Source organism: Neodiprion pinetum, chromosome 1, assembly GCF_021155775.2.
Source record: "Neodiprion pinetum isolate iyNeoPine1 chromosome 1, iyNeoPine1.2, whole genome shotgun sequence".
Lineage (NCBI taxonomy): Eukaryota > Metazoa > Arthropoda > Insecta > Hymenoptera > Diprionidae > Neodiprion > Neodiprion pinetum.
The window spans coordinates 32,523,203-32,544,165 of NC_060232.1; the positions used below are offsets into that span (position 1 = coordinate 32,523,203).

The 20,963-nt window shown below is 38.8% G+C and overlaps 3 protein-coding genes and 2 long non-coding RNA genes across 15 annotated transcripts in view; 4 read left to right on the forward strand and 1 right to left on the reverse strand.

The window, feature by feature from the left end:
- Positions 1-309: 309 nt before the first annotated feature.
- Positions 310-5,225, reverse strand: LOC124223197 (uncharacterized). 2 transcript variants are annotated; one of them, XR_006884228.2, is made up of 6 exons: positions 5,107-5,225; positions 3,742-3,869; positions 2,698-3,023; positions 1,929-2,117; positions 1,611-1,742; positions 310-1,003 (listed from the first exon to the last, which is right to left on the reverse strand). It is a non-coding gene; the product is annotated as an uncharacterized lncRNA (long non-coding RNA). The 2 variants fall into 2 exon arrangements; XR_011177651.1 differs by lacking the exon at positions 5,107-5,225 and having other exon boundaries at positions 1,616-1,742; positions 3,742-3,829.
- LOC124223160 (uncharacterized) lies at positions 1,092-2,131 on the forward strand. Its single transcript, XM_046634903.2, has 3 exons — positions 1,092-1,170; positions 1,624-1,749; positions 1,948-2,131. The coding sequence occupies exons 1-3, from the start codon at positions 1,124-1,126 to the stop codon at positions 2,129-2,131; spliced, it is 357 nt and encodes a 118-aa protein (XP_046490859.1). The 5' UTR covers positions 1,092-1,123.
- Positions 2,231-5,977, forward strand: LOC124224822 (mutS protein homolog 5-like). The gene is made up of 11 exons (XM_069137817.1): positions 2,231-2,774; positions 2,858-3,025; positions 3,131-3,332; positions 3,445-3,646; positions 3,744-3,977; positions 4,095-4,233; positions 4,350-4,716; positions 4,869-5,081; positions 5,201-5,341; positions 5,427-5,500; positions 5,574-5,977. The coding sequence occupies exons 1-11, from the start codon at positions 2,302-2,304 to the stop codon at positions 5,701-5,703; spliced, it is 2,343 nt and encodes a 780-aa protein (XP_068993918.1). The 5' UTR covers positions 2,231-2,301; the 3' UTR covers positions 5,704-5,977.
- Positions 5,978-6,225: 248 nt separating this feature from the next.
- Klp10A (kinesin-like protein 10A) overlaps positions 6,226-20,963 on the forward strand; it is a 31,818-nt gene continuing 17,080 nt past the window's right edge. For 3 of the 10 annotated variants that reach the window (XM_046634622.2, XM_046634633.2, XM_046634641.2), the window contains exon 1: positions 18,468-20,415. In XM_046634622.2, the coding sequence (XP_046490578.1) occupies positions 19,146-20,415 (1,270 nt within the window). In that variant the 5' untranslated portion in view covers positions 18,468-19,145. Of the gene's footprint in view, positions 6,686-18,307; positions 20,416-20,963 lie in introns of those variants that run through there. The other 7 variants (XM_046634664.1, XM_046634670.1, XM_046634688.2 and 4 more) reach the window with 6 other exon arrangements.
- On the forward strand, positions 15,332-16,565 carry LOC124223190 (uncharacterized). Its single transcript, XR_006884227.2, has 3 exons — positions 15,332-15,873; positions 16,287-16,350; positions 16,430-16,565. It is a non-coding gene; the product is annotated as an uncharacterized lncRNA (long non-coding RNA).

Sequence of the window (20,963 nt, forward strand, 5' to 3'; positions counted from 1 at the left end):
AATTTTTCTGCAAACGCAATGCCCTAAAGTATAAAGAACTAAGTAAGTTAATTTAGAAATTAGCAATATCCCATACCGTAAACTGAAAGTTCTGCAATTAATTTTTATTATTATGTACGTACATCGATAGAATACACTTGTTGATATTGTTCAATCGAAACTAATTTATTATTTTAATAGCATGCCTGTAATTCACAACATCATCTCAAAACATATGTTAGACAAAAAAAAAAAAGTGTGTCATAATGAAATTCACACGGAAATCAAGAGAAGTATTTAAGCAGAATATTATTAAGTTTCGGAGGAATGATTCAATTTTTAATGCATTAAATCGCATTCATGCATGTACAAAATTTGTACCGTTATATTACTCTAATAAAAAATATGATTTCAAATCCTTTGAAATTTTAAGCACGCATTCAACTTATACAAATTATGAATGTGTATTACTTACAGTAATTTTACCAAATGTGTTCTCTGCTTCTTCTTTAATGAAAAAAATCTATCATACATGTATTTTTTAATGTGCGCAAGTATTAACAAAAAAATCTAATCAAAGATATAGGTACTTATATGTGTGTATAGTTAATGGGCAACATTATTTGTATCGATAGTATTAGTTTTTTGAAAAATATATTTTAATATACACGGGCTTAGGGAATATATATACATCATTGTAATTATGTACAGGGAATTTACAAACAACGAAATTTGCTCATGTAATGTAATCAAATAAAAATCGTATTTTTATTGAATTAATTAGTCTCCTGATCGATTGTACGAGAATAAGATGTATACGTTTTAAACGTTTCTTCCATCATTTTTCGTTGTGTTCTTTTCACTGCTGCAACTCGAAATGATGAGAACTTTTTTACTAGTTCTGAAATCAGTTTTCACTTTCGAAAACTTCGAAGATGGCATTCAAATGTTTTTTTAGGTTTGATGGATAAGTGGTTCAGATTCCAGCAACTTCAATTGTTTTGTAAGTCATCTGCACCCATCTCTGTAAGTTAGTTTCAAGTTTATTCAATATTAGCATATGTATTGAGTAAAATTAAATCTTTGCACATGTAATTCTAGGTGCCAACCGACAACAATTAACAGTACATATTATTAGCGCAAAATGGCAAGTGGAAAAGAAGAAAAACCAGAATCATCAGAATCTGAGAAGTAAGAATTATATTTAAATTAATGAAATCAATACCTAATCGTATACATATGAATTCGAAATAAATGTGTCCATTTGGTTATGCGATACGGTTTGAAAGTGTACTGAGGCAGTGCCCTAGTCGATTTAAACATCGACGTACAGATCTCCAAATATCAAAGTCTACGTATCTCAATCGCGAAAAAGGGCTTGACAGCCCCATTCTATACGCAATTGTGAACAAAAACAGTCGAATCCATTTTCCTTAGACGCAGAAATAAAGAAACGGCATTGATTCCACGAAATATAATAGTAAATTTGTAGAATTCATTCAAAATGTGTTGGAGTGTTTTTGTTCGGAATTGCGTATAGAATGGGGTGGTTTTGAATTTGAGATACGCGGATATTTGGAGATATATACGACACGTTGAAATCAACTAGGGAATCCCCTTAATCCACTTACTATACATTTATAGGCGATATCCATTTGAGTCACTTTGTGACGAAAGTTCAGATGAGGAGCCAGGTCCAAGTTCAATTACAAATAATCAAGGATCAGCAAAAACGAGCGATGAAAAAAGTCGATCAACGGAAACTGAAATGTAAAAATTATGATCAGCTTGAAAACGTATTGTAGATTGATAAAAAACTATTATATTTATTCTACTTTACATATAACACCGCTCAATATCAACCAATGATATACTGTTGCATAATTTACTGGCATATCTTTGAGCTCATATCTTTTATAATATTAAATTTCTCTTATGTAAATATCAACCATCGATATGCTTATCCAGTCGTTATCAAGTCGGGTCTGCAATGTCCAGCAGTAGCTTGGACCAAGGGGTGTGCATTGGCATAGGTTTGACGGAGAGTAGCTCCTCTGCCACAGTTACTAAAAAGAAGAATCCTACTCCTGTAAACCAGTCATTGGATGGACTCAGTTCTGACATTGATACGGAAGAGGCTAGTAAACCATAGAATTTTAACTTTTCAACCAGAGACGGCTTCAGTATATATATTCAGTATATATAAAATATTCTATATTTATGATATACGTATCACCAACTTAATCGATAATTTTGTTTCAGATTGTCTTGTCAATTATTTATCAAAATGGCCAGCTGGGCGCTGCGTATTACAACACTATAATGTCTGAGCTATACATACTGGAAGATATAGCTGAAAGCAATTTGAATTTTGACATGACAAATGTAATATACAGGCAATCACGGCCGAGTTTTATTATTACAACTTCAGGCATGGCTGAACCATTTTTGACGCTCTTGAAGAAATTCATTCTTAAAGAAAATGAAAATTTTCCAGTCGAAACACCGAGTTCCAATAACCGTTTCACACGACTAAAATTTAAAATAATGTCCAAAAAGGAATATGGTTTTTCTTCGTGCAATACACGAGTTCAACATTTGAAGCTAGAATTCGAACCTGATGATTTAACTGACGAAGATAGAATTTTGTTTCTCAGTTCAATAATTAACTTCAATTGTTCTATCATGATTCATGCCCTGGGATTACTTTTGAAATACCTCGACAAACATTGGAACGCAATGGCTTTGGATGCGATTGGTCAAGCAAAATTTGTGCAACTGCACAAGCTTAACTTGTAAGTAGAAGAAATAGTTGCTGAGGAATTGTATGAGCATGATTTGTTCAGTGATTCATATCGCAACATCTGTTTTGCTTCAGGAAAGATATCGTCATGGTAGATAACGAAACGTATAAGGGTTTGCAAATTGTCAATCCACGCCATCATCCCAGTTTATTCAAATTTGGCACCTCAAGCTCACGTAAAGAAGGACTCAGTCTTTACAGTATTCTGAATCGTTGTCAGTCTCGCCCGGGTCTTCAATACCTGTGGAAAGTATTGCTCTAATATGTAATTATGAATTTTGAGGTAATATCGTTTTGCAATAAGTGTACTTCAGTGCCCCTTTTATAATACTATCTCCTCTCCTATAGGTCAATGTTTCAACATCCTACATGTGATGAAAAAGAAATAAATGAGAGATTAGATGTTATCGAATTTTGCTTGGATCCGACAAATCAAAATATTGTCCAGAATATGCTGCCATGCTTATCCAAAATCCACCAAATAACCAAAGTAATGAACCGGCTTTCAGCTCCCCAAGCAAAATCTTCAGAATGGCAAAGATTACATAAGGTGAACTGTTAAATTAATTTTTCTTACATCGCACTGCTAAAAGATATGTGACGTTTAATAATTTGATATTGCATATTGAAAAAATTACAATTTAATTATTTTTGCAAAATAGACACTTTGCAACATAATCCATATAGTGGATATTTGTGAGACCTGCAAAAATGTCTTGCCATTATTTACGAAAATTGTCGATAGTGCTACGGATGAAATGCATCGACTAAGATATTTTATAGAATACATTGTTGATTTTGAATCATCCAAGCGGCAAAATAAATTTGTCGCTCATGCAGGGGTCGATCCACAATTGGATCAGTGTGAGTATCATATTACATGGTACATAGTAGGAGAAAAACCAATCATTCACATGCCAATCACTACATCAATTTATTAAACAATCCACACTACTCACAGTGAATCATGAAAATCAGACGTTGCCTGAAGTCCTGAGTCTGATGGCTGAACGAGATCTGCAAGAGTTACCGGAGTTTGTAAAAGCCTGTAGTATGGTGTACCTTCCAGACATCGGCTACCTGCTAGCTGTAACACATTGGGAAAGTTCGCCTCCTGAAGACTATGAACTACCGGGCTTGGAATTTAAATTCGTGGCCAATAACATTTGTCATTATAAGAGTCCAGGTGCAGTAGGTATGCAGTATTATACTCTGACCATCTAGGTCTATGCCCTAACTGTTCACTTCCATATTTGAGTAAAAGTCAATGTATAAACAACTCTTGTTTAGCCGTTGTGTAATATCGTTCCAGAATTACAGAATACAGTTGGTGACATTCTCGAGAAGATTACCAAAAGACAGAGCCAGATAATGATGCAACTGGTCCAGTACATCACTAAACACATCAAACCAGTTATTGAGATAATAAAATATATTGCTAAATTAGATGCGTACGTATATCCACTGCACTCCGTCATGTTCGCTTAAAAGCATGAGAAATATGTAAGAACTACGATTCAAACTTGATACGTCTACGATACCCATTTATTCTTTATGAAAATTACAGGTTGATTTCTTTGTCGATAGTCGCACGTGATTTGAACTATGTGAGACCAAAAATATCAAAGTCTAAAATAATAGATATCAAGCAAGGCCGTCATCCATTACTGGAAATAATTAACTCCAGTTTCATAACAAACGACACACTTTCCTCGCAGGACAACAGTTTGATTAAAATCATAACTGGTCCCAATGCTTGTGGCAAGAGCATTTACCTCAAGCAAGTTGCACTTATCGTTTTTATGGCACATATTGGTAGTTACGTACCCGCTGAATCTGCAACTATTGGTGTTATCAAGCATATTCTGACACGCATACACTTTGCCGATACCATGGCTTTCAACGCAAGTTCGTTTATGGCTGATCTCAGACAGGTATATAATAACTTTACATTTATTTAAATTATGTAAATATTATTTTCGATGAAATTTGTTGAACTTAAGCAATAGAGGAAAATCGAGTTCGATAATTTTCATTGCAGAAATAAGCATATATTACTTTTAATGCTGTACTTAAATTTCAATAGATGAATAGAGCTGTATCTGATGCAACTTCCAATTCTTTAGTGATAATTGATGAGTTTGGAAAAGGTACTTCGTACATAGATGCACTTTCATTGCTCGCAGCTTACCTGACGGATTTCATTAATAGAGGAGCGGAATGTCCACACATGTTTGTATCAACACACCTCCATAGTGTTGTTGACTTAATACCACAGACATCGTTGGTTGAAAAACAAGTAAATAATAAGTATTCACACATACCTGCAATATTGGGTTATCATAATTTTTTTAAATTACATTTGAAGCATCGGGTAATTATGTATCGAAAGCAGCTCAATTTCAAGTGTTTTTTTAGACTTTAAATTTCCTGATCAATCAAGATGGCACAGTGGTTTTTCTCCACAAGATTACCAATGGCAATTCTGGGATGAGTTTTGCACACTCAGTTGCCGCTGCTGCTGGTCTTGAATCAAAAATTGTCGAACGTGCTCTATCAGTGACTATTATCATATTTTTTAAACTTAATTCACGTTTCTTGTCACATAATAATCATTGAGTAAACATAAACTCAACTCTTCTAGATATATGAAAACAGGAAAAAGAAGAAACCGATTCATAAACTTCAGACGCTCAACGTTTACCAACAAGAAAAACTGTAAGATTTTGTTTTATGGATAAAATGTGAATGTCGTTTCAATTTTTACAAATAATCTTTCATTATCTATAAGGGCTGAGAAAATCTGTAAACATCTGGTGACAGAGAAGGAGAATGTCGATATGGATGGACTGAAATCTTGCATAACGCAAATGTGGTCCAAAAATTTTGGAAATCAATCATCAAAGGACGATACGATATAATAAAATAAATTGTATAATATCATAACACAGATTGTGTTCTGCTGATTATTTTCAACATGCGAGTGTGTACGCTTGACAGTGATTCTCGTCACAAGGATATATTGATACGACGATGGAACAATGACATGTTTTCATATTTATATCATTAAAATAAAACAATAACTGTGATATTCTGTGATTGCAAAAACATTCTCATAACAAAATTCAACAATCGCAAATTTATTTTATTTTCTTTCTAATTGCAATTACAAAACATGTACTACGTGTATGGAATAAAAACATGCAAAAGTTTTCAATAATTTCATGTAATGTCTTGATGAGGAATTCGCATGGATACACTCCTTCACGCCAGCGCGCATAAGTTTAACGATGAAATTGCATAATTTCACTCCCGATTTAACTCTTACTCCGATTTCAAACGACGACGTTCTTCTCGAACAACAGTGACCGGTGCTGCCATCGTTTGGTAGGTGACGGAACTCGAGAAATACAGACAGATGGTGCCAGTGGCGAGTCTCGCCGAAACCTGGCGCTCGGTGCCTTTTCGTTGTCAATAACGGACACTGGCACTTGGCAGTATCCCGGCTCAAAACCAAACATTTTCCCGTGAAATCCGCCTGTTTTCGATGTAATTCTCAAGCCAAGTAGTGACCTTGAGAACGTTAAATTGTATCCGAAGTGTGTGTGATTATTTTCGACCGATTACATTGCCGGGTCGAATCGTGTTGTCGTCGCTATAGCACGGGCGGCCCTCTAGAATTTTGAATGCAAACGCTTTTGTAACTGTCAACCGAATAAAAGCCTCCTATGCCGGAGTCAGCTGCCGAGCCGTGATCATTTCTGACCACTGTCTCACGTTTCGCGGTGTTTTCCCTCGTTATTAAACATTTCATGGTGTATCGTGCGCGTTATTAAATGACAATGGATCACGACATGTGCAACATCGAGGCTGGTACCAGCATAAATATTAAGAGGACAGATGGTGAGTATCCTTTGACCATTTTTTTCTCCTCGTGTCTTTATTTCAACCGTGCGTGGGTTTTCGGTACCTTGGCTGGCTTTAACCGGTTAATTTTGCGACCTCGTATTTCCATATTTAGAAAATCTGTTTGTTCGATCCAAATTACGATCGATCCACCCTATTTTCTACCAATTTTCCCTCAACCAGAAGCATCAAAATCCTGTTATATCTCACGTGCCGCGTGCACCTCTGGCTTTCCTTGTTTCTAGGTGTGCTTATTTTGCAAATACATGCCTAACCGCCTTCGATGCCAAAATCCTGGCTATCATCTATTCAGATTAGTTTTATTCGGTCGGAATATTATTTATCAGAGTATAACGAGAGCCGAGTTTCGAAAGTCTTTTATTCTGGAGTAAAGTAATTAATAAGTAGGCAATAGATACAGTGACGAACAATTACCTTATTATATTCATCGCAGTGATTATTCACTAGTACGCGGTTAATACACAGGTTACATATTGAAAGATTATTCAGTAACGTATCCCAATCAAATCCGGCCCCTTAAAACATGAACTAATCGTTTATGAACATTTTTTATAATTACAATTGATATACGACGGTTGCATTCCCGCCACCGATGATCATTTTCTCCGTTCTTTTTTCTTCTCATCTCACGCATAGTGTTGTAATTGATTCTCTACTAACCTAATTTCACGGTGTTCAATATTACAGAGGATTACGCGTCAAAATTTACGACCAACGTAACAGAAATATAATTACAAGTATTTGAAATATTTGGCTCTCGGCCATGAGTAAGAGTTTATTAACCACCACGCGATTTTGATGAAAGGCTGGGCAAAATTGTTTGTTACGCTTTTTTTTCGCCAGGTAAACTTAATCTCGCAATTACATCTTTTATTCACTAGAATGTCATTTTAATCTACTCGGTAATTATCGTCATTCCTTATCTACGGTGTAGTTTTTCAATCGAATCAAGTTTTCGCTTCCGTCACGCCTAAACCGCCGATTACCGACGGATAATTAGTTTCTCCGTCGGAGGAGGTTAACAACTTTGCAATTGAATATCTGTCTTATCAACACTGATGATGTAATCCTAAAACGTGATGAAGATAAATTTGACATGGAAAGTTGAACGAGTTCAATACTCATATTGTTTCCCAACCATTTCTTTGTAAAAAAATGTTGCGACCACAGTCGTTGACTAATCATTCATGCGTCATATACGCGAATGTTCCGAATCCTCTTCAATTCTCGTTATATTGTCGATTGTAAATTGTGATGAATCTGTATATTCTTGCCGAATTACTCACGTCCTTTATAAGGCGCAAAGCAGTAGGATTATGCGATGATAGATTGCGCGTTGTCTAGTGCGGCGCCTCTTGAATGCACCTTCGTCACATGCTGTAACATCACATAGGTACACACTCACTCCGGCAATGATTCTTTGCAACTAATTATACATTGCTCGCAGTTCTCGTATAGCTAGCGATGGGATAATAATTGTTCCAGGGGTAACAAAATGCTTCTGCGGTGAAGTAGCATTTTCCTTATTCGTCTCCCGGAGGTGTAAATATTACAAGCAAGAGCCAATCAACATTCATATTACACTGTAAGCTGTCTTATTGGGCTCTAATTTTCTATCAGATCTTCATGTTCTACAGAGTAGGTATCATTACCCGAAACCCGAAACTCTCCGTACCTAGTCAAGCTACCGCAGTCGGGATTGTAACGCAAAAGATACACAGTCTGGAATAGCAAATTGAACGAATTACGTAGCTTACGTTTGTGAGGGGGGAAAAAAACGAATCAATGGAAACAATTACATGTAAATTTCTTCTAATCTTCCAATACAACTAACTATACACCCGGCCCCGACTCTGGTGCAATACCTAATTCAGTCTAGGATTATCCGAGGTTTCAATGCGGCGCGGAACATCAATACTACATCGTAAATGGACGTAAATCAATGATCGTAATGCAACCGTGCGTCATTTAAGCAGCATGTCATAGGTCTCCATCACCGACGAGGGTTGGGCAGGAGTTGTTTGATGCATTTGTGGAAAATTACTCTTCGGCAAGGTGTGAACGTGCCGGCCATCAACAAAACTGCGCGTACGGGCATTCCGTAAGATCGTCATAATTTTGGTTGGCCGCGTTGTGCGGAACACGCTCTCGCAAAATCGTTTAAATAGCGCTCGTAGCGCGAGAGTTTATCCGTTTACTTTACTTGTGCTGCTCCGTTCGCCGCACGTTGTCGAATGACTCACTCGAAGAGTAGTCGCCAAGAAAGGAGAGGGTTTGCTAATAACCTTTGCGTATGGGTGTTACGAGTTACATGTGTGTGCTCACACGTAGCTCTCTGTACCTGAACGAATACATCGCTGGGCCAGAGTCTGGTCCCCGATACGTGTGCATGGGCGAAGTTGCGTGTGGCCCTCGATGTATATACGTGCACGTGCACAACTATCCAAAGGCTACCGGGTGATGCGAACGAGAGAGACCGCTGGCAAAGATCTAGAGATTGTTCGTGCAAAATGTGTTGCTTTGTTTGCACAATTCGATAAAGAAAAACGGGGACGGTTTGATCAATGCTTGCGACACGGAGTTGATTCGTCTTTCGTATTATTATTATTTTTTTCTCTTCGCTCGCGTTCCATTTGTATCACGCATTTCCGACTGTTACCATTCAAAAATTTTACGATATATATCCGTATTCTAGGCATATCACGCATTCGCAATTCCGGTTAACTATCATACGAGTTCGAAGAACCGATTCATATCTGCAGGGAAAATAAGGAGCTGTGAAAACAGTCGGGTTAGACAATTCATGCTTATCTCCCCGTAATCTTTCTTTGTGCTAATTAATAAGTGGATTATTTTTGGCGTAGAGGATAGTAGTTGGAATTAATTGGTAAATCGACGACATGCCTACAACCTTTCCTTCGCTCTGTTATTATTAAATTCCTACCACATTGTATTATTCCTTCGACAAACGATAACTCGATTCGTTACCTAGTGGATATTTTGGTATATACATCGATTATCCTTGAGATAAATATGATTTAGGCGGCTGTTCATTATTGGATGAATGTCAAGAGCGCGCCGTGCTTAATCGCTTGATAGTCGTACACACGTAGTACAAGAGATTTGAAATAATGTTTCCAAGGTAGTCCCTTTATTTCTCCCACTTTTCAAATTCGTGCATAACTTCTATTGACAAGTTGACAATACGCACGTTCCAACTTCACTTCTTAAGTTGCTACACCGTAAAGGTAAATGGATGTTTTGGTGAGCCTTACAAAAGTCGGTGATGGTTATTTGAAAACTCGGACATTTCTTGCTTAATTCAATTTTATTTACTTTTTACGGAATACAGGTAAAGTTCAACGTGACACCGAAGAACTGTATACGGTAGTTCTTAAATTTCGCCTTTGATAAATCCTGGCAGTCTTCACTTTTTGACAATGCCCGCATTAGGCCTGGACATAAGTATCGACTTTCACTCAAAACACCCACGAGCCACGCGTTGACTGGCGGGCTTCTCAGCTGACCACCAATTGAGTCGAAATTACAAACTTATTTTCTTGAGCATGCGGTCGGCGGCATGACGGCTACGTATTGTCAAACATATATCTTATATGTATGCGTGGGTATATTTTTATTGATTCGTTCATTCCTAAATATTGCGCGCGCCTTGTTTATACGCAATAAAATATATGACGATGAAGTTGGTAACGTTATTGTAACGATTCACGTTTCGGAAGAAATCGTTATTTCGCAATTTTAGGAACGTCTGACGGTGCGGTAAATTATAACAAGGAAAAATGTATTCATATTTTGAAAACTCAATTACCTCGGTTACTATAAAATTACGAAACAGTGGTTTTTACCCCCACGATTCGTTACGTTTAGCGTTACTGACTTCAGCCTCTTTTAAATACATATCTCGTTATACGGAAAAATTTATCTTATCACACTCTACGCCAGTTGACTAATATGCACGTAGTTACATCCTTGAATATTAATCATTATGTGAAACTCTGATTTTTTATCGTTAATATAATCTGCACTGATTCACGACGATATCAAACACCGAAATGTATATTACTCTAGTTGAATAAATTCGATGAGTTGCTCATCAGATTTAGGTTTTTTTTTTCTTGGTATTTCTATAAAGAGAAAGAATTAACTTATCTATTAACGAATAAGTCGTTTGCAATGACACGCTTATGCTTTAGGAATACCAGGTAGTTTTTTTTTTTGCTTTATTTCTTTCTTGAGAACGTTTTGCCAATACCCACGATGAAACAGTTTCGATAAATCGTTACTGTGGAACCTGGTGAATCGTGTGGCGTGCTTTTAAATTTATATAGGCGAGGCCGTAAACGTTGAGTTTACTTCCGGCGTTGGCGTTACGGATGCGGTTAAACTTCGATTGATCCCGTTTGTGAAAAAATTGTAGATATCTATATTCGGTTCGAAACATCGCGCACTCCGCAACATGCCAAGATCGATAGAACGCGAGAAGCTTGAATTATAAAACCAGCTTGAATTATAACTTCACTATTGTTAACGTTCACACTGGTGGGAAAAAAACATTTCCATTCAAAATGTCAGTGGGACAAAGTTGCGCGATTCGTTGTGAACTACACTGTAGGCCCAAGCACTGATTAATCGTTATTAATATCAACTCGTCGTCCTGTTATCTGGCTCTCGAGTCTAATCGATCGAAGTAATCTCATTCCAACCTTTTATTATCCACGCAGTAACATTTCATCTCGGTTTTACTTAACAGCCCTTATTTTGGTATCCCCGCAGTAATTTCTCAAGCGGGGAAGTGGTGAAATTTCTTTTAATTCTCAAGAGCAGGGAATTATTTGAAACTGTTTTAACCGGCGTTCTATTTTAAATGTAGCATATAGAGCATGAAAGACATAGGCCGGATAGTTGAGTACCAGGAAAGTACTAAAAATAGATGGAACACTGTGCACATGCGTTCGCGGTGGACAACAAGTGGAATACGTGCGATCGTATTAAGGTCTCTCCTTAATTACTCGTTTAAACATGTTCTTGGGGCTTGCCTTATATATCTGTAGCTACACCTGCGACCGTTCCTGCAGCTGATAAATCGGCGTTGTTCTCAAATTACAATTAATTTTCATCGTGCATACTTACCGCTAGTTTTTTCTCTCTCCCCTATTCAATTTTCCAGGAGTGTAAACGTAACACGCAGCTCGTCAAACGTCGGCTAATTAGCTCCGGTATACGTATAGTACATACGCTATAAGCATAGCTGAAGTTACCCAGAGAGGAAGAGACACGTGTAGGTGTTGCCGGCCTGCCCTTTTTTTCTTATCTCACAAATATTTCTAATTCTATACGTATATGTTTGCGCTTCCTGGTCCAACGCGTCGAGAATAAATCGTATTTATTGCAAAGACTGTGCCTGTACAACGGTATTCAGCGATTTATTAGAACTGTTATAGCGAAAAGAGAAGAAAAAATAAATATCTCACTGTGACAATATCAACAAAATCCATTTATCATACGATTTCGCGAAGCGTATCGTAATATGTGAAAGCTGAAACTATAATGAAGATAAGCCTATAGAAATTCTGTGAGATTGATGTTATACTCGTCAAATAAGGATGCAACGGTATTTTGCAAATCGTCGTGGGTATTTCTGAAAAATGTATAATGCTTGTTAACGAAAAAATTATAATGGATGAAAGAAATGTTACGTATAGGAATGATCTCGGCATCATGGCTCTGTCCTTGCTATACTCGGAGTAAGCGATTGCCTCGTCAACACGTGGGCGATGTCACCTTATAAGGTCGGGTATCCTTACGGCGGCACCGAACGACCTAGACAACTTTGTCCGAGTTTATATATCAGGCCTCGATGATTGCATATCTGGTTTAAAACAATTGTCGAAAATCAGGCAAACCATCCTCATTCTCCGAACAGCGTCGTAGCCGTCACCGTACTTGAACGACTGATTTACACTACTATAATGTATTTTGACGATTATACCGTTGAGAAAAATTTTATCAAAAAGTAATAAACATTTATCACTACCCAATAAATATCGCGTCACTAATTGAGACAGGTGTATACTTATAGCAGCTTATAATTGCATCAATAAACCAAACTATAGGTATAATTCAATGTTGTAATTAAATCAGGATCAAACCGGACAAAAGATAATCTACGACACCGAAAAACGATGATTGAAAATTAAAAACTATTATTATATGCGCTAATACCGTCGTTGTGTTCGTTTAGAAATCGTACAGCGATGTTGATGAATTTGGTCTGATTACAGTGATCAGTTCAGTTAGCGGGTACTGGTTCAAGTTTATCCTGCAAAATGTATTTTCATGTTTTATAAGCAAAGCGGCAAAGCGAAGCTTTGAAACAAGAAATTGGAATAAAAGAAAAACTGCCTGAGAATTTCGAGCGATCTACTTCATCCGTAAACTAGGTCTGTCGTACGAGAGGATTCTGTATAACGCGAACAGCTTGCTTTCAAAGTCGCTTATTGGCTCGGTGCCAACTTTTAATCCAATAACTTTATGTCACATCTTACACAAATGTCCACACATACGCCGATGAGCTTATAACCATACGTGCGTACGCTTAGCGTGCGAAGTGACACATCGCACACCAACAATACCATTCCAGTTGAAAATCAACCCACCGCAAAAAAAAAAGCTCGCGAGGCTTTTGCCGTTGACCCGCGAATAACAGAAAAAGTGGGAAGAAGAAAATTCCGTAGATACGGAGTGGAAACGAAACCCTCTGTACGAGATATTGAACACATTCGAGATGTAAGAATACGTCATTAATCATTGGTAAGTTGCGATACCGACCGTGGATTGTGTTTGCATAACACGTGGAAGAAAGTTGATTATCAAATCAATGAGACTCTCCGGGTTCATCGTAGGACGTCTACTTATTCTCTTTCCGCCAAGAAAGATCGTAAAATTGTTCAGATACGAAGAGATGATTTTTATGTATAGTCGAGGGGGAAAGATAAGCTTGCGAATTCAACGTTCGCACGATAATGTTGCAGATGACCGTCGATAGAAGGTTAAACTCTACAAAACAGTCTTCGAATATTAGCCAATTGAATTTGTAACCAAGGGCAGTGGATGTTTATAAATTGCGTGAATTAAAGCTTATACATTGCAACTTTACCGAGAGATCATCTCATATGTAGTCAGAGAATTATCTCACAGAGAGTTGGAGCAAGGTCCTTCGCCTGGATTTTTCTCATCATCTCTCCTCTCTCTTAATTACGTCATTGGCAAACAGATCATACGGCGCAAGAACGCAAGCAGGAGTAAACTCATTAGCAAACCTAGAGACCAGCCCACATGAATTACATGTTGCTGACACGTGTTGTTCCTTCCTCCTCTTCGATCTACAGCAACACTGCCATGCTGATGGATTTTCGTCGTTGAATATTAAGCAAGAAACGCGCTTCTTTATCGGTCAGATCGGTCGGTCTGTAAATCTTTGTGGATCCCCTCATTACCGACCGAGTAAAAGAAAATGATAAACGAAACTGAATGAGGTGGAGAAAGACAAAAATTAAGTCAAGAGGTAAGACGATACATCTAGCAACTAGCGACTCGCTCGGTACGACTGGCGAACTTATTCGTTCCGTAGAACGGATCAAGATTCCCAATTTTTTTTTTTTCAGCCATTAGCCCCTTGTAGCCCCTTGTGAAATTTCTGTAACAAACTAAATAAGATCCTACAAAATCCATACAGAAGGTATTAATGACAAATCCTTAAATGCTATTTATTTTAAAATTTACGATTTTGTGCTACAAGGGGTTAAATCATTTGAATTTTTGTTACTATGTAACATTGAGAGAACGCCACGTTTTTAGTTCAAGTTCAATTAGAGACCCCATTTAAAACGGTCTAATTACCGTGACTGATCTCAAATTGCGACGGTAATTGCTTGCAATTATTGGCCAAATTAACGAATCTCCCTTACATACCTTATACCTTGACACGGCGTGATTAATTTTATCGGAACATTCATTTGCGCTGCAATCTCTGGCAAACTATAGCAATCAATTAGATATCTCCTCGTCTTCGTCGTCTCGCCGCATCGATCACGCATGAGTTAAATTAGCAGATCTTATATTTCGCCACTATTTTTCACTCTTTCCTATACATGTCCCTAAGCAATATCGGCCTAGGTAATCCTTATACATTCATTCTGATCCGTGCATCATGCCAAATAGCGCATCTGTTCATCTCTGCGTTCGCCATCGATCCATACGTGTACTTGATCGTTACAAACGTACTGCTGAATTTTTTTTCGAGTTCCTCTAGAGTACCGTAGTAGTGCATATGTGTGACGATCGTTGCTGCAATGGTATAACTACAATTCCTACACTTCGATGTGTTATTCATTACTCGAACATGAAATATTTAATAAATATAACCCAGCAGCGTGATGTTCACGTTAACTAACGTACCGTCAGCCCAAACGGTGGTGACGAAGTAGAATTTCGTCGACTGGGAGCTCGGCTTAGCTCAGCTCAGCTCTCGTGCGGAGGAATCGAGCGAATGATGAAAATAAATGTCAAGGATCGAACGCAAGTCCTAAATATGGCCGTCGTTTCGTGCGTCCGTAAAAGGCAGTACCGGTGAATATTTCAAGGAGAATTCAGGCACGATTCTCCTCGACGCGTTTACGCAGACTTTAGTCCGCCGTTTATATTTTGATTCGTAAAACGGGCTTAGATCTCTTATACCACAGTTCGCAGAGCATCGCAGATTCCCATGGATTTACAGTTGTGGTTTTCGTAGAGTGAATTTTAATTACGTATACGTTATGTACCGTGAGCCTTCCACGTTCGAATTTTGAGGCGTGTGTGTGTTCGTGTGCGTGTATGTTCTACGCGTTGCGAACGGTTCGTCGCGCATCGTCGACTGGGAATTTTCTAGTCCTTTTTTATATGTTCTTTCTGGGTTTTATTTTATTTTTTTATTTTTTTTTTTCTGTTCCTTTTTTCTCTTTCTTTTAGGTGCAGTCGACGAAAACGTTTGTGTGTTTGTTGTGCCTTTGCACCGCTTGATAGATCACGGACAGGATGCTACTGGTTAAATTTAATGCATCATAAAGCGACTGCGGTCCCTCCAAACAATCCAATTGTCAATTGTAAATAGGTTATGCACAGTAATTCACCATTGGAATTGAATTTTTTTCAAATATTTTATCCATCTATAACAGACCTCGGTGTCGAATCCATTTCTCACGTCAATTTCACATCATCTTAATTTATTGAAAATGACAATGAGTACAGTATTCTTCCGCGATTCTTCGTCTCACGGTTCAAAAATTGGATTCATCCAGCGAGAAAGACAGGATTTCGAATATCCATTGTTTATAGTTTTATATCTCAAGAAATGATTCATTTATTACGTAACGCACCTGAATGAGACTGTAATTTTACTGTAACAAACCTACGGAATCACAATGTCCCGAAATATTGGTTCAATCGCCATGTACAAGTTATTCATTAACACAGTTATTCGTTTTCATTTATTTTTTTACTCGTACTCTGCGTCCAGGTTTATCCATGTCATTGTACAGTGTCGATAGATTAGATTGTAGAACGTAAAATCAAAACGAAGGGTTCGGCTCTTTCTCTCTTTTCATTATTACACACTTGACATGGTTTTCCTCCTTTGGTTACTCATAATTTCGCTCTTAGATCGCATAATAAAAGAGATAGTTATGTAAGAACGTGTAACGAATATACCGAGATAGGGCGAGAGCTCTTAGAGATGATGCTCTTGAAGCTTAACCAAGTGTTTCTTACAAGTGTTCTTGCTTGTAGGTACTATCATTTTTTCCCCTTACAATACCTACCGTATTATATAGATGAGTAACTGTATTATTATTGAATAATATCTACCGTCCCAGCTGTGGAAATGTTTTCCAGGCGAAAGTTAACTACTCCGAATTTAGGCGTCGTCTGGATTTAGTTTCCCGTACGAAAATAACCCGTTGAATGAGAGAAAAATAATTCTTTCTCTCGTTCTCGAATGGAGCGGAATCGCACAGGCTCCTGGCGGTCACGTGAACAACGTGAATTCTAAAATACAGGAATAGAAGTAATTGCAAAAGACGAGAGGGGAAGTAGAGGAAAAGTGGTAGAATGAAGAAAAAAATATCTTCACACCATTCTTAAGGTCTCAATTGTACTTTGAACTTCTCGGATCAGTGAGTTGATTCTTCGCGGTCAAGGCGGACAGATCGTTGCGTCTGTCAAGACTCTTCTAAACGTTTTCTGCCGTATATCTATACACACGCGAAGCTGCTTGTTGAGTGTAGCAGGGGTGACTTATAGCTTGGCTAGGGTGACCCGCCCGTTGCCAAGGGGGTGAAGGTCGAGGCTGACGTCAATTTTACGGCTTCCTCTGCTGGGATCATAATTTTTTTTTTACCTATACTACAATAATTGTGTCTATCAATCCGAATCCGAAAGTTGTAATTTTTCAAAGATGAAGTGATTGGTCACCCGTTAGTCGTCGTTTGTCTGAGAAGCCGCAAGACCTTTTTTTCTAAAAACGCAAGATATTTTACTTCAGCAGTGGTATCGTGGCTTTGAATTCTGATCTTGACGATGTCCTTGTGGTCAAAGGTCTCTCCTCGAAGCTGAATTCCGTGATGTCGTGAAGAGCACTGATAAGTTACACCTTATACAGCAGACAACCTCGATGAAATCAATAAACCGTTGCGATCGACGCACCGTAGTTTGCAACATTTAGCCTTGAATCCTAAATTTTGCATTTTTGTTGTTGTTTTTTTATCATTGGCAATATTCGAAACTCTGCAGACGTCCGATAATTAAACACGAATTAATTGCGAGGTAGACAAAAAGGAAAAAATATAGACACTCCGAAGTAGGAAGGGGGGAAAAAATACCATCATTGATTATTTATACGGTTGAACCTATTTTATGTTCTCGAATACTGAGTGAGCTCTTCTCTTCTTACCCGGTTCCAGCCGATAGAACAATGCCTGTCAATCTATCTCACTTCTCTTTTCGTGCGCCACCCACGCGCGTTTCAAAACCGGCCAATTGATCGCTGCGTGTATTCTTTCGTACGCTATCCCAACACACGTACCATACACACTGCACCTATAAACGCCCTGTTATACACGTACGTTAAGTACCAGGGGATAAACGTAATACGCGGACTGCAGCATCGTGTGCAACGCTCTTACACGTCTGGACATTTTTACGTATTTTATTCTTAGCTTTAACTAGAAATTAACGGTGAATTAGTTGCCGCTAATGTGTGTCGTTATCGACGTCTCGCTAATCAATGGGAGGGCATGTTCGTTGGGTTGAAATCGAGGCTTGACTGAGTAACTCAGTCTCAAGATTAGTCACGGATTCAACGGACATCACGGACGCTGGGTCCAGTCAATCCTTCGTTTTCTTCATATTGAAATTCAATATCCGAGGTTTTATGTTTCTCCATACCCGCGATGTGGCTCTCGTACAGTGGAATTGAAAAGTTCTTCGCAGCAGCTCGCATTGAGATCCTTGAGTAATTCTTGCCTCTGCTATTATAATACCCATAGGATGTTTTCTCAGGCTTCTTCTCGAGCGTATTCTCCTGAGAGGCGAGAGCTTGAATAATAAACTTGATTGCAGATTCTATAAATTACAGTGATTCGTGCGTATAAATAATTGAAAGAAGAAAAATTGTCATTGCAGAACTTTCGATATTATTCCGCAACTCGGCGAGAAATTACGAACCCGACTGTATTGTCCGAAATTTTTTAACCACGAAATCGAGAAGGATATATCTTTCAGTATCGTAAAACTCTTCGGCCATGCACGAAAGATGATTGCGTAATGCGGATAAACACTGTGCACACACGGACGACACAGGCTTGAAAATACAGGGACGGGTCTTGCGCGCCAAGCGTAAAGGAAGCTCTGAATAATAAATACGTTTATGAATCGGTTGGTATAGAGGATGCTGTCAGTTGATTGCTCGCTCCTGAGCTGATACGAAGCAATTGACGGAGCGCAAAGTGGTTCATCGGTTATTTTTTTACTCCTAATTTTTATCCCTTTTCTACGTCAATCGGTGACAAGTTGTGACGTTTTTTGCGTTTCGGTATAAGGACTGCGAGTTGTGCCGTCAAAGGCCTGACGTTGGCAGCGTGCGGTGTCCAGAATTGTGTTCACCGGTTGTAACGAATTTCAGTCGTCTTTCAGGCGATACATGTGAAAATGTCACGGGAAGAACTTCACCACCGATGTCAGCTACCGTAAGATTAATCGCACACAGTAGCTGACGCGGCGAACACAGACAATAATGCCGATCATCATGAAGACTGTGAAGTGAAAATCCTGTTGCCAAGAAAAAAATTATCAGCTTTAAGGACATCCCGGCACCCCCGCCATGGGTTGGTTGACACAATGCGTTTGTGGTGCTCGGAGCGCCGGCTCGGAACCGGATGTGAGGCAGAAAAGCGCGGGAAAACGTGGGAAAAAGAGAAAAAACAAGAAAGGGGAACAGAAAAATGCCGCTGGGTCGCCAAATGTCAATCGAAACGCCATCGCGATCGAACCGGTGGCCCAGAGCACAGAGCTAAATTCTTCAAACCGGGATGAAGCTGTCCTGAAGGATGCGGGCCATGTGTCGAATAATCGACACGTGGATGTCGAGGCCGGTATCAAAAATTCTGAAAAGTTGTCAACGCCGGATAAAAAGTGTGAAATAGTTCATGAAAACAGTGAATTTGCCGCGGAATCTTCGTGCAGTAATTTCTCATCGTCGATCGTTGACCATGAAAAATATATCACCGACGATCCTTCTTTCGAACAGATTTCATTGAACTTCGATCATGATCCTGGAGCGGTAAGACCGAAACGCTGGAGTATTCACGGCACAGACACGAACAACGGAAACGTAGGAAACCTTGGCTTGAGGTATTTTAAAAAGACGCCTCAATCCACCGAGAAAAATACCGTGTCTGCAGTTAAAAAATCATCCACCAATGCCTCCAATGAGAACAAATTTAGCACGACAAGTACGAAGGGGGATCATCGCTTCGGTTTTCGCACCGTCAAAGATATCGACCTGCAGGACTCGCGCCAGGCGACGGAGGGCGTTTCTACTGCATTAGGAAGTGTTGACAGAAAATTAGGACTTTCTTACGTTGTACTGAAGCAGACGGAGGAATCGTCGAGGAACGGTGATAGTACGGGAATGGTACCATTCTCGGGTGACTCTGACGTGGGAAATTTTGAACGAGCCTACGTCGTTCTGCCTGAAATTGAACGCGACAAGTCAGCGGAATCTAATGATCCGAATCAGAAGCAGCGACGTACTCTACAAAACCCGCATCGCGCAACTATGCCAATATCGAGGCTGCCCCGGTCGAAACCAAACGTCGTTCAGAAATCGTCGGACTTTCCGGAAATCCAAACGAACAAGTATGGATTTCGGCAACCTGCTGGAAGTCCAGTCACTACGCCGGTCACGGAGATCAACCGAAGTAGGAACTCGTGCAGCTTCGAAATTCCCTGGTTCGATGATAAAACCGTCACCAAGAAACCGCGTCAAAGTAAAATCTTGAAACCTCAAGAGATACCAAAGATCGCAACGAAAATTAAGGAATCTAATGAAACGGCTCTCGCTAACGAACGATTGACGGAACACGGAAATGGTAAATTAGAATTGCGACCGACATTGATAAGCGGTTTAGAGGCGTAAGAAACCCGGTCATAAGTTGTAACATAATTAGGTGCTCTTTGGCAGATGCTTGTAGCTACGTGCATTAACCAAAGTTTATAATAGTAAATATTATTTGAAAACTTCGTTTTTACATTGATTTGCTAACGTTACATCATTGTACCAGAGCAACGTATACGGAAATTGAGTATTATTTGTTTTACCACCAAAAATTCAAACGTTTTTTAATCAAATTTTTATAATTTCAACCGAATACCAGAGACCGAGTTGCCGTTCCGTATTTGCCAAGCACGCAGTAAATGCAAGAATATTCTATTTATATGATCACTTTCATACCGTGGAAATTTTCAATGACTGGCACAACTTAGGGGATTACCACTTAGGTTATACTGGCCAATTTTGGACTCGCATCCCAATGGCGAACTAGACAAAATTAGATCTTATAACCATTGTGAGTGACAGGGCAGAAAATAAAGAGTTCACACCCACGCGATGGCTGACTTATTGGCTCAATCGTACATT

Bases quoted from the DNA above. Each gene is read 5' to 3' on its own strand.
- LOC124223160 (XM_046634903.2), top strand. From the start codon at position 1,124: ATGGCAAGTGGAAAAGAAGAAAAACCAGAATCATCAGAATCTGAGAA. The intron at 1,171-1,623 runs GTAAGAATTATA...ATACATTTATAG, and splicing joins GAATCATCAGAATCTGAGAA to GCGATATCCATTTGAGTCAC. The intron at 1,750-1,947 runs GTAAAAATTATG...ATGCTTATCCAG, and splicing joins CGATCAACGGAAACTGAAAT to TCGTTATCAAGTCGGGTCTG.
- LOC124224822 (XM_069137817.1), top strand. From the start codon at position 2,302: ATGTCTGAGCTATACATACTGGAAGATATAGCTGAAAGCAATTTGAAT. The intron at 3,978-4,094 runs GTATGCAGTATT...ATATCGTTCCAG, and splicing joins TAAGAGTCCAGGTGCAGTAG to AATTACAGAATACAGTTGGT. The intron at 5,082-5,200 runs GTAAATAATAAG...GTGTTTTTTTAG, and splicing joins CATCGTTGGTTGAAAAACAA to ACTTTAAATTTCCTGATCAA.